The 17,265-nt window shown below is 46.5% G+C and overlaps 1 protein-coding gene and 1 pseudogene across 1 annotated transcript; both read left to right on the top strand.

The window, feature by feature from the left end:
• Window positions 1–534: 534 nt before the first annotated feature.
• LOC142915865 (uncharacterized) lies at window positions 535–13,199 on the top strand (annotated as a pseudogene).
• Window positions 13,200–14,838: 1,639 nt separating this feature from the next.
• Window positions 14,839–17,265, top strand: LOC142915864 (uncharacterized). The gene has a single exon (XM_076061493.1). The coding sequence runs from the start codon at window positions 14,839–14,841 to the stop codon at window positions 16,738–16,740; it is 1,902 nt and encodes a 633-aa protein (XP_075917608.1). The 3' UTR covers window positions 16,741–17,265.

The raw sequence follows: 17,265 nt of genomic DNA, 5'->3' as shown, positions 1-17,265 counted from the left end.
AATCTGTCTCGTGACCCTCGCATGTGGAAGCGTCACTCATTGTAGTGTAGCGGTTAGCGTTGTCTGTGTGTCTGTGTGTGTGTGTGTGTCTGTGTGTGTCTGTGTGTGTGTGTCTGTGTGTGTATCTGTGTGTGTGTCTGTGTGTGTGTCTGTGTGTGTGTCTGTGTGTGTAAGCGTAACGCATTGTAGTGTAGCGGTTAGCGCTACGCCGCGCTACGAACCCGGCGACCCGAGTTCTATTCCCGCTCTCGGCCACCACCGGTGACGATTATTTGAACCGCTTCTGGGCCTCCCCTAGGTCGACTCAGCCTCGAACGAGTAACTGCTGTGGTGTGAACATCGCCACTGGGGAGACAAAGGCGGCCGAACGTGGTGGATCCAAGTCCCGGGCGAATCCGGGTAGTACAGCTAGTCATGAATACATGAATGAATATAGACGTGTAAGTCACGTGTGACTGTTTATATTAATTCCTCCATGGCTCGATACTGACGTGTAGATGGTGTGGATATTCTTATTTTCTGTCTGCAGCTGACGCTGGTCTAATGGAGCAAAGGCAGTCAGCGCAGCAGCTCGGTACGACAAGTCAACAATGTGACCAGCGTGCATACAGCACGGATCGGACTGGAAATTTGACACAGCACCAGAGAACTCGCATAGAAGAGAAACCCTTCAAGTGCACTGTGTGTGACAAGGCATTTGCATGGCCATCAGTTCTTGAAACCCACCAGAGAACACACACGGGAGAGAAACCCTTCAAGTGCAGTGTGTGTGGGAAGGCATTTTCACGGTCATCTACTCTTAAAATACACCAGAGAACACACACGGGAGAGAAACCCTTCAAGTGCACTGTGTGTGGGAAGACATTTTCAGATTCATCTACTCTTAAAACACACCAGAGAACACACACGGGAGAGAAACCCTTCAGGTGCAGTGTGTGTGGGAAGACATTTTCATGGTCATCTGCTCTTAAAACACACCAGAGAACACACACGGGAGAGAAACCCTTCAAGTGCAGTGTGTGTAGGAAGACGTTTTCAGATTCATCTACTCTTAAAAAACACCAGAGAACACACACGGGAGAGAAACCCTTCAGGTGCAGTGTGTGTCGGAAGACATTTTCAGGTTCATTTGCTCTTAAAACACACCAGAGAACACACACGGGAGAGAAACCCTTCAAGTGCAGTGTGTGTGGGAAGGCATTTTCAGATTCATCTGATCTTCAAAGACACCAGAGAACACACACGGGAGAGAAACCCTTCAAGTGCAGTGTGTGTGACAAGGCATTTGCATGGCCATCAGTTCTTAAGACCCACCAGAGAACTCACAGGAGAGAAACCCTTCAGGTGCAGTGTGTGTGGGAAGGTATTTTCACGGTCATCTGCTCTTAAAATACACCAGAGAACACACACAGGAGAAAAACCCTTCAGGTGCATTTTGTGTGGGATGATGTTTGCAAAGTCATCAAATCTTCAAGTACACGAGAGAACACACATGGGAGAGAAACCCTTCAAGTGCACTCTGTGCGGGAAGGCGTTTTCACAGTCACCACATCTTAAAGTACACCAGAGAACACACACGGGAGAGAACCCCTTCAAGTGCAGTGTCTGTGTGAAGGCATTTTCATGGTCATCTGCTCTTAAAACACACCAGAGAACACACACAGGAGAGAAACCCTTCAGGTGCAGTGTGTGTGGGAAGACATTTTCAGATTCATCTAATCTTCAAAGACACCAGAAAACACACACGGGAGAGAACCCCTTCAAGTGCAGTGTCTGTGTGAAGGCATTTTCACGGTCATCTGCTCTTAAAACACACCAGAGAACACACACGGGAGAGAAACCCTTCAGGTGCAGTGTGTGTGGGAAGGCATTTTCAGATTCATCTAATCTTCAAAGACACCAGAAAACACACACGGGAGAGAAACCCTTCAAGTGCAGTGTGTGTGGGAAGACATTTTCAGGTTCATTTGCTCTTAAAAAACACCAGAGAATGCACACGGGAGAGAAACCCTTCAAGTGCAGTGTTTGTGGGAAGGCATTTTCAGATTCATCTAATCTTCAAAGACACCAGAAAACACACACGGGAGAGAAACCCTTCAAGTGCACTGTTTGTGGGAAGGCATTTTCACGGTCATCTGCTCTTAAAAAACACCAGAGAACACACATGGGAGAGAAACCCTTCAAGTGCAGTGTGTGTGGGAAGTCATTTGCAAATTCATCAAATCTTCAAGTACACCAGAGAACGCACAAGCATCAGAAGATCCACAAGGAGTGCAGTCTGAAATCAGCTTGTGAAAGTCAAAGTGCCGCAATGAGCCCATCCCTCATGAAACACGAACCGGAGGAAAATCCCAGCTTGGACACTTTTAAAGGTATCGAGGTGAAATATGAAGAGGTGATGGTGAAATGTGAAGAAGTGAAGGTGAAATGTGAAGAAGTGATGGTGAAGAGTGAAGAAGTGAAGGTGAAATGTGAAGATGAAGATTCAAATTCAAAATGGGACCTTCACATCGATGGAGGCAACGTGAAGCAGGAGGAGAATTCTGACTGTGAGGCAGAGCGAGGCAACTCCCAGCAGTTTGTGGAAGTGGAGGTGTGGGTGGACTTCCTCCGAGACAATGCAAAGTCAAGTGGAGACCCGGTAGATGTGTAAGCTTGAGACAATGTCGCTCCAATAGATGCACCTTTGTCACAGGCCTTTAATGACAAGAACGTGAAGTTGGTCACTCAGTTCCTTGGTTCAACCTGCAGGGTAAGAGCGGCCAGTCTTTGTGGACCTGTGGGTTGGGTAGATCTTTAACCAGGAGCGAGAGATAATAAGCCCCCAAGCATTCACTATGTTATAATTGCATTTACACGGTGCTTTCTTAACCGCCTCAGCAACTCAGAGTTTTGTGTCGTACCTCGTCTGAAACATCCCCAAGTAGCAGCTGCCCCTGTGTGGCACAAGGTGGTGGCCCTGCACCGGCCTGCATGTGGACAAGAGCCTGTCAGTAGGGGGCGATGATTGATGCGTCATCTCAGTTGTGTAGTTTGTAGGCAATCTTGATTTGAAGCTTTCGTGACTGCAGGAATCCACACTCTTGAATTCTTTCAGTAAAGTCACCACGTAGTAGAAACATAACAGATCACGGCGTTTAGATCACAACACAAGCAATCGTCATCAGGTGGGACAACCACAGCAAGAGAAACTGCTGAAGTAGTAGGCGCCTACTCCAGCAGTTTCTTCTTCTTGCTGCTGTGCTTGTCCCACCTGATGACGATTGCTTGTGTTGCCATCGAAGTGCCGTGATCTATTTGTAGCGTAATGGTTTGAATTTGCTACATTTTGACCCAGGCGCCAGCATGCAACGGCCTACTCGTTTTGAATGACGCAACAATAGTACGTTGTACATACACGGTTAAGCAGACGGTGCGTATTTGTAAAATAACTTCTTGTTAATACGATGTAACGTGATGCAGTCAATTTCGCTGCAGAAATTCTATTTTGTTAATATGCCTGTCAATAATTTAGAATGAATACTTGTCTGATTGTGCGCGTACATGTAACATTTTGTCTGAGGGTCAAACATTGAATAAGTGATGTTAGGACAAAGTGTGTGTGTGTGTTTTGGAAGTAAGCTGTACAGAGAACTCAGTTGAGGTCCGTTGTTCTTGTGATACAGGTCAAAGGGTATTTTTTTGTTCCACTAAGCGTCTGCCTCTGGAGCAACTCATTGTCTTTGAAATAGGGATCACGCTCGGATCATTCATCAGTTACAAGGCATACCACTTGAAAGTTACACGTATAGGAGGAGGTACATTCTCTACAACACGAATTGTAGTTTTGTCTTACGTGTCGACATAGATTTTGTCTAACTAGGACTGGAAGTGCTCCTTGCTGATTGACGTCTGGATGTTCGTACCTATCGGTTGAAGCAAACCACACTGCTGTTGTTGAGACGCTGTGCACCAATAAGGGTCCAACACATTGACGGCTTTCAGGCCAGGAAAGTCACAACATTTGCACACGAAGGATGCATTCACGCAAGTACCCCATGCTCCGTTTTGAAGTTTTAAAATGAAACATCTTTGAATTGTGTTGTGTTTTGGATTAGATTATTGTATTTCTTCATTAAAAGCTTGTCTCAATTTACATCTGGAAGACTTCATTGAAAAGGACATTTCGTGTGAATTTTCTCTCAACGTTAAGTAGACGGCCTTGCCGGGGGTTCGGACTATCACCTGTTTGGGATTGCGGGATCGAGATAAGGCGACACGGAGCTGCTGGCCATGCGAGAAGACCGCCGTCTGCAGATCGATTCCAACGTAATCGAACGTCTGTCCCTGCGCCTCTGTCGTCCATGCAGGGGGTGCGTAGGTTTGCAGCGCCCCCTGCATGAAAACAACGGAAAGGTGCAGCGCTCATCACAGATAGATAAAGTTGTGCGCTTATATTTAAAATGTTATTCTTTTATGAGGTGATGTTGAAATCGAAAAGTGTTTGGCCAGTTGATGATTTCAATCAGATTGATTAATTTATTATGAACCACATCCGAGCTTTTGTGGTCCTGTTGAGCTAAAGTTGGAAAAACTCCGTGACTATAACTTCGCTCAATATTGTAAACGTGTTCTTTGGTTCTTTCGGTAAAGTCACGTAGAATGAGAATAAAATAATAAATTGATAAAATAAAATAACACAATAATATTCTCACGACGTTTCGGCCACAACACAAACGGCCTTCATCAGGTGAAGGGACGAGACTGTCTACGAGACTGTCTACCAGACAGTCTCGTCCCTTCACCTGATGAAAGCCGCTTGTGTTGTGGCCGAAACGTCGTGAGAATATTGTGTTATTTTATTTTATCAATTTATTATTTTATTCTCATTCTACGTGACTTTACCGAAAGAACCAAAGAAGATGAATCATTGCAGTCACGAAAGCTTTAAATCGAAATTGTAAACGTGTTTCTATTATTTAGTTATTGTTTAATACAAAACACTTCAGATAATGGGTTTCAAGATGTATTTGAATGGCACGTTCGTTGTTCCGTTGTTTAATGGCTTGGACGTCATGGCAAATGGCTTCCATCGATGTGGAAGTCAATGGTGGATGATAATTTGACATTTCGGTGTTGATTTGGAGTAGATTGTTTAACTGTTGCATACCGGGTGGTGAAATGCTTTGCCGAGTACCTGAACTGTTTGACCAAGTGAATTCATGAAGAGTTCGATACGAGTTTGAGCGTTAATATTCTTGCGGAACGACGAAGATCTGATATTTTAAAGATTCCTGATCGTACGTTTATTGCGACAATGTTCACGGGGAACACGTGTGGAGGAGAGTTCCAGGTGAAGTCTCCCCTTACCTGGCAACCATGGTGGCTGTCCGCTGATCACTCTCGCTCCGTCACAGCTACGAGCTGTAGGGACAGGATTCTCCACCCTGGCGCTGTTTTAATTCACGGCACCAAGAGTGGAGAGCCTCATCCCTGTAGTGCCCTCCTGTTGTGCCGCATCATTTACCGCGTAACGAGGCAACGTTTTCATTAGTGCGTTCCACTACACACCCACACGAGCGAACCATGTGCAACAGTGTGCGTACATACAGACACGAACAAACACGCGGGTGCACATACACACACGAGCGCTTACTTGCAAACACGGACGAGTGGAGATGCAAACACGGGTGTGGTCACCACCTGGCTAGCTACACTAGTCACGTGATAACTAGTATACTAAACTATACACTACACTATACACTACTATACACTACACTATACACTACACTACTATACACTACACTATACACTGCAACTATACACTACACTACTATACACTACACTACACTATACACTACACACTATACACTACACTACTATACACTACACTATACACTACTACACACTAGTGCTGCACTAGTCCCCAAACTGCAAAGACAAAGGCTCCCCAATGTAGACTGACGCATCCACAGACCCACACATGGACCCACGGACTCGCACAGAAACCCATGGTCTCATCGACTCCCACTGGGCGTGCGCTGTTAGCGAGCACCGGTGAGGGTCGCGATGGAACAACACCAGGGGCTGGTGTGGACAGAACCACGGCTGGCCGCTCTCAAATTCTGATGTTAGCACCCCCACCCCCCTCACCACCACCTTAATTATGGCTGAGTCCACCTAAGTGACGCTCAGGACTGCTTCAGGTAAGGGGCCGACCTTAAATGACGTCACGCGATTTTAGAGGATTTTTGACCCCCGCCCCCATCGTCATATGACGTCACGAAAAGTCATACCCCTCCCCCTCAAATATGACGTAACAAAGCTCTGCCCCCCCCCCCAAAATAAAACATGCTTCAAATCCCTTTAAACTATTATCATTGTAGTGCGTCGTTAATGTGGCGCTGCGCTCTGATGTTGTAGGTAGAAAACAATACAAAGTCTAATTAAGTAGAACGTGTTTATATTTATTTAAAGTTGCGCAATTTGATGTGACGTCACATTTCTCAACCCCCCCCCCCCCTAGGTGTGTGACGTCATTCACGGATGGCCCCTAATTGTCGCTGGTATTGGCCGTGAGCGAGAATGGCGCAGCGCCGCTAACCGCTATGCTGTGATGGTGCCCTTACCTGCATGAACGGAGACGCGGTCGGACGATGGGTGAGCCGCTGGTGCGGGCAGGACGAATGATCTCGGGCGTACCTCCTGACGTGGAAGGCGAGGGAGGTCGGAGTGCGCGTGTGAAGAGAGACGGCAAGGGGCGGGAGGAGAGGGGGGCGATCGGACGGAGCGGAAGCAGGAGGACGAAGGCAGGAGAGACAGCGGAGCCGTGGAGGAGTCTGGGCGTGCTTGATGGTGAAAGTTGACGTGGACGCACGCTGCAGAAGAGAAGAAAATATTCACGCTCGGCGCCACACACAGCCAGACGTAGCTCACCTCATCCGTCTTGCTGACGATGTGAAGGATGACTAGACTCTGATTGTCTTGTAGCTCTGTGGAAAGAAGGAGAGGTGTCTTGGGTCAAACAAGGCCCTCTGCCACCGGTGTGGGCGGGGGGGGGGTACCCTAGTGGAGGGCTGAGCGTGGGAGTGAGTCGAGGGAAGGGTGAGTGGTGGTTGACATGAATTTGAATTCTTATACATGCTATGTATTGTAACATTTATTCTCGTATGGGTTTACATATGGTAGAACATATAGGCTATTAGACGAGGACCAATTCAGTGCTAACATCGTTATCACGGACCCAAATCGTGATCAGGAACCCACATCGTCAACAGGGATGCTCGCCTTGTCAATAGAGACCCACATCAAAAGGGACGCTCACCTCTTTAATCCGGACCCATATCTTCAATTGGGACCCACATCGTCAACAGTGACCCACAACATGAATATGGACACTCACCTCGTCAGTAGGGACCCACATCGTCAACAGTGACCCACAACATGAATATGGATACTCACCTCGTCATTAGGGACCCATATCGTCAACAGTGACCCACAACATGAATATGGACACTCACCTCGTCAGTAGGGACCCACATCATCAACAGTGACCCACAACATGAATATGTTCACGTTTTTGTTTGTTGCAGTTGCACCCGAGTCAAGGGCCGCACGGCTCACAGGGCTCTACACCTGACACATGAAACTTAAATTAAACTGAAGACGACGTCTCGCCAGCATGCATCTATCCTCCACGCTTGGCTTCTGTCACGCGACTTCCACGATTTCGCCTGAGAGTCTCCCACCGCGTGCCCCCATAGGTCTTCTCCATCGGTCGCTCGACTCGCGTAGACCGTTCATCCGTGTGGTCCACGTGGTCAAAGAAGAAGTTGGTACCAGCCAAGGCAGCACAACGCCAGTCACACAGACTTATGTTAGTGGTCGATAAGAGTGAAGTACAGTACGTCATAACCCACTCATTTCAAATGCTTGCCACGTAATTCGTTGCTATTGGTCACATAAAGAACTTGGAATTGCTAATGCTGTGCCACCTCAGGTTCTAAGGCAAAGTGAAATGTCTGCTCTGGGCCGGTCAAGGACACCATTTCTGGGATGAAACTATCACATTCACGACACGTGATAAAGCATTTAAGCAGTATGCCTGCTGTAATCATAGCAGGTACCACCACAGCAGTATGCACTGCTGTAGTGAAAGTAGGTACCACTAGTCAGTATACCTGCTGTAATCTTAGCAGGTACCACCACAGTATGCCCTGATGTAATTATAGCAGGTACCTCTAGTCAGTATACCTGCTGTAATCTTAGCAGGTACCACCACAGTATGCCCTGATGTAATTATAGCAGGTACCTCTAGTCAGTATACCTGCTGTAATCATAGCAGGTACCACCACAGCCAGTATGTACTGCTGTTATAGCATAAAAAAAGTATAACGATACTATCATAGAATGTTAACTAAACGAGCATAAATTTGTAACTAATTTAGGATAAACATTGAACTTAATGAGTATGGATAAATAAACTACATTAGCATACAGATTAAAACTAACTAGCATACCAAAATTAGCATAGGACAACCGTTGACCAATCGCTGCGCACCATCGCCGGAGACGCTCCCAGGTTTGCCTCTCGACCAATCGGATCACTGGCCTTCCCCCCCCCTCCCCACTTTGGCACGCGGCGACCAATCAGATCGCGGGAGGACGCTACCATTTTTAATGCCCTGCACGCTGAATGCCGCGCGCCCATGTGCGTGTGAGTGTTTAGTTTTGTTTTAATTATTTTCATCATTAAAGTTCGCGAGTGTCAAGGTAAGCTACGTTGACTTTATTTTTTTAATCATTTTCTCAAGAGAACCGTTGTTGCTGCTGCTGCGGCTGTTGTTGTGAAAGGCCCGGTACACCCTGAGGCCTTGCCTAGACTAGGACAGCCTTGATGTCACGTGGGTCCACACTCTTTGCGTCTTTCGGTAAAGTCACGGAGGTAGAAAATTAAATTTATTTATGATTTTATTTAATTACTTTTATTTATACCTACGTTAAATTTTATTTAAATTGTAATAAATAAAATTGTATTTATTTTATTTCATACCTACGTTAAATTAAATTGAATTTTTAATAAATTATATATATTTTATTTACATTTATTTTATTTAATACCTACGTTTAATTTAATTTTTAAAATATATTACATTACTTTATTTAAATTAATTTTATTTTATACCTACGTTAAATTAAATTTGTAATAAATTAAATTTATTTCATTTAAAAAATTTAAATTAATTAAATTTATTTAATTTAAATTGCATTCATTTTATACCTACGTTAAATGAAATGAAATGCTTTAATAAATAAAATTAATTTTATTTAAATTAAATGTATTTTATTTCATACCTACACATGTACAGTCATTTTAACTGCTCTGACTGCTACAAGCTAAGTGCGGCCTGGAATCGTATTTATAAGTAATACATTTTACAATTACAATTCCTTATAGAGGAACCCCATACTAATGAACTGACTACGTATATATATAATTAAAAGACCGCACGCAGATATCGCAAAAAAGGACCCCGTTGTCAATGATATAATTCGATACACGTACAGCAGTTGCTGTACGTACATCATTAAAATTACACCGATTGTAATACGTCAACAAAGACACAATTTTAATTTGACCCCCGGGTCTGATCGCGTTAACTGTGCAGGTGGCGGGTCTAGAGGTTACTTGCACGTGTGTGCAGCTTGTTGAATATTGACGTGCGATGACTTGTGGAGAGGAAGAATGATGATGATGGCGATGCAAGTCTTGAAGTCTGACGCTGTTCTCTGAGTCGTGTAGCCTACCGCGTGCCACTTTGGGGATTGCGTAATGTCATTTTAGTTTCCTCTGTGGAACTTTTTATTTTGTTGATTCTAACGATGTAACTGACGTAGGGCGGGCTTGGGAGCGGCGTTGACGATGTGTTTTGGCGTTACACCAACCAGCACCTTTGCATTCAGAAGTTGGAGGTGCTTTGATTGTTACAGCGAGAGGTGGAATCGTCACCGCCATCGTCATGGGTTTAAGTGGGCACGGAGCCCGTCAAGGGAATGGGTAGGTAGAGGAATGGGGTTGGAGAGTATACACAACTTGCATTTCTAGTAATTTCAACAATTTATGGGCATGCGCATCATTAACAGTGTCCTGATGAGCAAAACAAAATCGCAATTTAATCGTGAATCTATTGTCATAAATGAGTCTGAAATATCAATAATCTTGCTCAAAACCGCATTCCTATTATTAAAAATCATTGTACCCCCATTCATGATGACAATTCCAATATCGTCATTATGATGCTCAGAATTACACTTATATTCTCAGAATCATGAACATTTATTAAAACAGCAGTGTGCTCAAAATGCTCATTTAACAATTTCAACATGTACACAATCAATTCCAAGATTCTTATCAAAGTAAGTCCTATGTATCGTGGTGTTTTCATGCTTATCCATTATTGCGCTCCAAAAAAAATAAACAAAAGTCTATTTGTATAATGTTTGCGCGGTGTACAGTCTGGAAATTACCCACATCGCAAATTTCAAGCTTGGTGCGTGTCGGGAAGTACGCTAAACATTTTGAACAGACACACACATTCACAACTTTGCCTTTGATATATATGGAGATTAGTAATAAATTGTTAATTTAACTACTTTCATGTTGACGGATTGGAAATAGGAATAGCACTGGCTCACCACAGGGCTTATCGCGTGGTATCTGGGCACTTTATTTGAAACGTAAACCCCAGTTTGTGAGTACAATTCCTCGCAAGCTGCCTCCACAGAGACAGACAATGAGGTTTCTAGGTAAGAGTAAGAAATGAATCTACGTGTCGAGGAGAGACGAGAGAGCCAAGAGGTCACCTCGGGAGACTGGGCGGCGCGTCAACCTTAGTCACGTGACTGAAGGAGTGTGAGCGTGCCGTGCGGACGTGTGTGTACTGTGTGTGTGTACTGTGTGTGTGTACCGTGTGTGTGTACCGTGTGTGTGTACTGTGTGTGTACTGTGTGTGTGTACTGTGAGTGTGTGTGAGTACCGTGCGTGTGTGTGTGTGTACCGTGCGTGTGTGTGTGTACCGTGCGTGTCTGTACCGTGCGTGTGTGCGTGCGTACCGTGCGTGTGTGTACCGTGAGTGTTTGTACCGTCCGTGTGTGTGTGTACCGTGCGTGTGCGTGTAACGTGCGTGTGTGTGTAACGTGCGTGTGTGTACCGTGCGTGTGTGTACTGTGCGTGTGTGTACTGTGCGTGTGTGTACTGTGCGTGTGTGTCGTGCGTGTGTGCACCGTGTGTGTGTACTGTGCGTGCGTGTGTAGCGTGTGTGTGTGTAACGTGTGTGTGTGTACCATCTGTGTGTGTACTGTGCGTGTGTGTGTGTACTGTGTGTGTGTGTACTGTGCGTGTGTGTGTACTGTGTGTGTGTACTGTGTGTATGTACTGTGTGTGTGTGTGTACTGTGCGTGTGTGTGTACCGTGCGTGTGTGTGCACCGTGTGTGTGTGTCCCGTGCGTGTGTGTACTGTGCGTGTGTGTACTGTGTGTGTGTACAGTGTGTGTGTGTACTGTGTGTGTGTGTACTGTGTGTGTGTGTGTACTGTGTGTGTGTACTGTGCGTGTGTGTGTGTAACGTGTGTGGCGGTAGTCTAGCGGTTAGTACGCTGCTCTACGAACATAACGACCCGAGTTTGATTCCCGCTCACAGCCAACACCCAGTGACGATTATTTGAACCGGTTCTGGGCCTCCCCTATGTCAACTCAGCCTCAAATGAGTGCCCGGTGCGGTGTGTAAACATCATTACTGGGGAGACAAAGGCGGTCGGGCACGGTGCTGGCCACCCACCCCCTCGTGTACTGTTCTGGCCTTCATAGGTGGTGCTGCTACTTGCTAACAGCACTTGCCCCAACAGTCTGTTAAGGCTACATGGGGGATCTTTGTCTTTGTATCACCACCCAGGAGTCACGGAGCTTTTGAGGCTCCGAGCCACGTGGGGATCCACAACAGCGTGAGGCGGTGCCACTCACAGGTGAGACTCGGGGATATGTGATTTCTAATCGATAGCCATCCGTCAGTTAACCCATCGCAACTGCTGAGTCTGTCACGCGACTTCCTCCTTCCAGCGAGCCTTTGACGCTTCACGTGGCCTCAAAGTGTACACAGTGTGTACGTATACACAATAATGTCCACGTTGTTGCTGAGTTCATGCACTCAAGGGAGGGGCAATGGAAAATGAATCTAAATCAACTTAAACTCCATCCCCGTGACCTCATCGGCATGAAGTGGCAGCTAGTGGTGTCATGTCACCAAGGTATTCAGCCCTCCCCCGTTCACAGCGCTCTTGAGCGTGACGTCACCTCCGCTGGGGTCACTGCCGATATCAATCCAGTGGCAATCCTTATTTGGGCAAAGCTACGCCCAGTGACTGGCGGCTCATTAACATAATGTATCCGTTAAAGCCGTCGAGAGTTTATTGCGACGGGTTCAGCAGCCACGCCCCCAACGCTCGACATATGGGCCGACCATTAACATAATTTATTCAGTTACAGAGCCGCTCATTGTGGAAGAGGCGTGTCTCTTACCCCGGGAGTGACGTCATGTTACTTGCTTACCCGCGTGACGTCGCTAGGTAACAGGAGGCTGCCTATCCGCGCTTGCACTGAAATCCGAGGTGAGAAATTCTCATGGTGGTCGTGGTTGTTGTTGTTTACCAAGGTAGAGCCTCTCTCTCTCGTAGGGATGTCAGTTGAGTAGCAGCGAGCATGGGAATCGACGTCCAAGTTGGAACTTTACAACGCGGGGCCTAGCCACCCGGGGCCTTGCCTCCTGCCCTCGCCTGATTGCATTCACTTTAATTATCTCGCTTAAGTTTAATTTGTCTTCACCCGGCTCGCCACTTTGTAACTTTGTTTTATTGTAAATATTCACGCAGTTTTTATTTTCTTTTGTTACCAGGCCAAGCCCGCTTGAGCTGCTATACCGCTCTTGTTATCAGAAGCGACCTGCCCACAACAACACAAGGTGAGGCTTTGTCAACGTGTGTGAATGTTTCGACTTAAAACTTTGGTGACTGCAGGAATTAATATTCTTGGTTCTTTCGGTAAAGTCACGTAGATAGAAAATAAAATAAAAATAACATATATTTTTTTACAATGAAGCAAAAAACCCCACAACGTTTCTATGGCAACATTAATGTTGAAGATGCGACGGCTTACAGGGATATTTATGACATTTGCCCTCTCATTGCGTGCCATGACAGTGCTGTTTGCACAGTCACACATAGTCACTGTAAGATGATTTTCTTGGTCGTGTTTTTGTTTTGTTGCTTGTTGCGGTTGCACCCGATTCAAGAGCCGAATGGCTCACGGGACTATAACCAAAATAAATCAAACTGAAAATAAAAAAAACTGAAACCGCGTGATGAATTTGGGAAAGTTTTTCACTGCATCTCCAAATATATATAAAAGGCAAAGTTGTGATTGTGTGTGTTGTCTGTTCAAAATGTTTAGCGTACTTTCCGACATGCAACAAACTGTACATTTTCCATGTGGGTACTTTCCAGAATGTACACCGTACAAACATTATGCATATACACTTTTAGTTTTTTTAAGGGGGGGGGAGAGCTCAATAATGTATAGATTTTTTGCACGGCAAGTGAGCTGTGACGTCAAATCTTGCATGTGACCCTCGCACGTGGAAGCGTCACGCATTGTAGTATAGCGGTTAGCGTTGTTTGTGTGTGTGTGTCTGTGTGTCTGTGTGTGTGTGTGTGTCTACGATCCATCCTGGGTTTAACCAGACTGGATTGTGTGAGGAGCTCACAAATCCTTGAAAGATCTGGGCAGGGTCCCATCGGTGAGCTCCTCCGGCAGGCAAGGCTGCGTGGGCTGGGTCATGTAGCCCGCATGCCCAGCCACCGCATGCCGAAACAGCTTTTGTTTGGCCGGATTGAGGGGGCTAAGCGGGCGCGGCACGGGCTAGAGAACAGATGGAGTGATGTGGTACAGGAGGACGTGGAGCTGAGTGGACTTGCCGATGACTGGTACCAGCGGTGTCAAGATCGGCCTCTGTGTAGGAGGCTCGTGAAGGATGCTACTGGGCAGTTGGAGGCAGTCACCCTCCAACAACAACGGAGGGCGGAGGAGCGACGCTCACAACAACGAGCGGAGCGCCGGGTGGCTAAAGCACAGCAGGTTGGCACAGTAGGGGGCACAGGTGGTGCATCAGCCAGTCATCTCAGTCAGTCGACCCGTGGCACCTGGGTCTGCCCAGTGACCTCCTGCCAGCGGGCGTTCGACACTTCACGTGGCCTCACGGTGCACATAGCCTGGCACAAGCGTCGTGGTGACGTCACCGCCACTTAGTGGCGAATGGCGGTTGTTGTTGTTGTTGTGTGTGTGTCTGTGTGTGTGTGTCTGTGTGTGTGTGTGTGTCTGTGTGTTTGTGTCTGTGTGTTTGTGTATGTGTCTGTGTGTGTGTGTGTGCGTCTGTGTGTGTGTGTAAGCGTAACGCATTGTAGTGTAGCGGTTAGCGCTACGCTACGAACCCGGCGACCCGAGTTCGATTCCCACTCACGGACACCACCGGCGACGATTATTTTAACCGCTTCTGGGCCTCCCCTAGGTCGACTCAGCCTCAAACGAGTAACTGTTGCGATGTAAACATCGCCACTGGGGAGACAAATGCGGCTGGACGTGGTGGATCCAAGTCCCGGGCGAAGCCGGGTAGTACAGCTAGTCGTGAATATATGAATGAATATAGACGTGTAATTCACGTGTGACTGTATATATTAATTCCTCCATGGCTCGATACTGACGTGTAGATGGTGTGGATATTCTTATTTTCTGTCTGCAGCTGACGCTGGTCTGATGGAGCAAAGGCCCTCAGCACAGCAGCTCGGTACGACAAGTCAACAATGCGACCAGCGTGCATACAGCACGGATCGGACTGGAAATTTGACACAGCACCAGAGAACTCGCACAGGAGAGAAACCCTTCAAGTGCACTGTGTGTGGGAAGGCATTTTCACAGTCATCTGCTCTTAAAATACACCAGAGAACACACACGGGAGAGAAACCCTTCAGGTGTAGTGTGTGTGGGAAGACATTTTCAGATTCATCTGCTCTTAAAACACACCAGAGAACACACACAGGAGAGAAATCCTTCAAGTGCAGTGTGTGTGGGATGGCATTTTCACGGTCATCTGCTCTTAAAACACACCAGAGAACACACACGGGAGAGAAACCCTTCAGGTGCAGTGTGTGTGGGAAGGCATTTCCTGATTCATTTAATCTTCAAAGGCACCAGAGAACACACACGGGAGAGAAACCCTTCAAGTGCAGTGTGTGTGTGAAGGCATTTTCACAGTCATCTGCTCTTAAAAAACACCGGAGAACACACACGGGAGAGAAACCCTTCAAGTGCAGTGTGTGTGTGAAGGAATTTTCACAGTCATCTGCTCTTAAAACACACCAGAGAACACACACGGGAGAGAAACCCTTCAGGTGCAGTGTGTGTGGGAAGACATTTTCAGATTCATCTACTCTTAAAAAACACCACAGAACACACACGGGAGAGAAACCCTTCAAGTGCAGTGTGTGTGAGAAGGCATTTCCAGATTCATTTCATATTAAAACACACCAGAGAACACACACGGGAGAGAAACCCTTCAAGTGCAGTGTGTGTGGGAAGACATTTTCAGATTCATCTAATCTTAAAACACACCAGAGAACACACACGGGAGAGAAACCCTTCAGGTGCAGTGTGTGTGGGAAGACATTTTCACAATCATCTGCTCTTAAAAAACACCAGAGAACACATACAGGAGAGAAACCCTTCAAGTGCAGTGTGTGCGGGAAGGCGTTTGCACATTCATCTAATCTTGTAGAACACCAGAGAACACACACAGGAGAGAAACCCTTCAAGTGCAGTGTGTGTGGGAAAGCGTTTGCACATTCATCTGCTCTTGTAGCACACCAGAGAACACACACAGGAGAGAAACCCTTCAGGTGCAGTGTGTGTGGGAAGGCGTTTCCACGTTCATGTTCTCTTGTAATACACCAGAGAACACACACGGGAGAGAAACCCTTCAGGTGCAGTGTGTGTGGGAAGACATTTTCATGGTCATCCGCTCTTAAAACACACCAGAGAACACACACGGGAGAGAAACCCTTCAAGTGCAGTGTGTGTGGGAAGACATTTTCAGATTCATCTACTCTTAAAAAACACCAGAGAACACACACGGGAGAGAAACCCTTCAGGTGCAGTGTGTGTGGGAAGGCATTTTCAGATTCATTTGCTCTTAAAACACACCAGAGAACACACACCGGAGAGAAACCCTTCAAGTGCATTCCGTGCGAGATAACGTTTGCACAGCAACAACATCTTCAAGTACACCAGAGAACACAGAAGCATCAGAAGATCCACAAGGAGTGGAGTCTGAAATCAGCTTGTGAAAGTCAAAGTGCCGCAATGAGCCCATCCCTTATTAAACAAGAACCGGAAGAAAATCCCAGCTTGGACACTTTTAAAGGTATAGAGGTGAAATATGAAGAGGTGATGGTGAAGAGGGAAGAAGTGAAGGTGAAATGTGAAGATGAAGATGCAACTCCAAAATCGGACCTTCACATCGACGGAGACAGCGTGAAGCAGGAGGTGAATTCTGCCTGTGAGGCAGAGCGAGGCAACTCCCAGCAGTTTGTGGAAGTGGAGGTGTGGGTGGACTTCTTCCGAGACAATACAAAGTCAAATGGAGACGCGGTAGATGTGTAAGCTTGAGACGATGTCGCTCCAATAGATGCACCTTTGTCACAGGCCTTTAATGACAAGAATGTGAAGTTGGACACTCAGTTGCTAGGTTCAACCTGCAGAGTAAGAGCGGCCAGTCTTTGTGGACCTGTGGGTTGGGTAGATCTCTAACCAGGAGCGAGAGACAATACGCTCCCAAGCATTCACTATGTTATAATAATTGCATTTACACGGTGCTTGCTTAACCGCTTCAGCAACTCGGAGTTTTGTATCTCGTCTGAAACACTCGAAGAGCATCCCCAAGTAGCAGCTGCCCCTGTGTGGCACAAGGTGGTGGCCCTGCATCGGCCTGCATGTGGAGAAGAGCCTGTCAGTAGGGGGCGATGATTGATGCGTCATCCCAGTTGTGTAGTTTGTAGGCAATCTTGATTCGAAGCTTTCGTGACTGCAGGAATCCACACTCTCGAGTTCTTTTGGTAAAGTCACCACGTGGGTAGAAACAACAGATCACGGCGTTTAGATCACAACACAAGCAATCGTCATCAGGTG

This window comes from Petromyzon marinus, unplaced genomic scaffold (assembly GCF_048934315.1).
Source record: "Petromyzon marinus isolate PM22_M1 ecotype Great Lakes invasive population unplaced genomic scaffold, UKy_Petmar_22M1.pri1.0 PM_G_Scaffold_36, whole genome shotgun sequence".
Taxonomy (NCBI): Eukaryota; Metazoa; Chordata; class Hyperoartia; order Petromyzontiformes; family Petromyzontidae; genus Petromyzon; species Petromyzon marinus.
The sequence above is the reverse complement of the archived record's forward strand: the minus strand, read 5'-3'. Positions and strand labels throughout refer to the sequence as shown.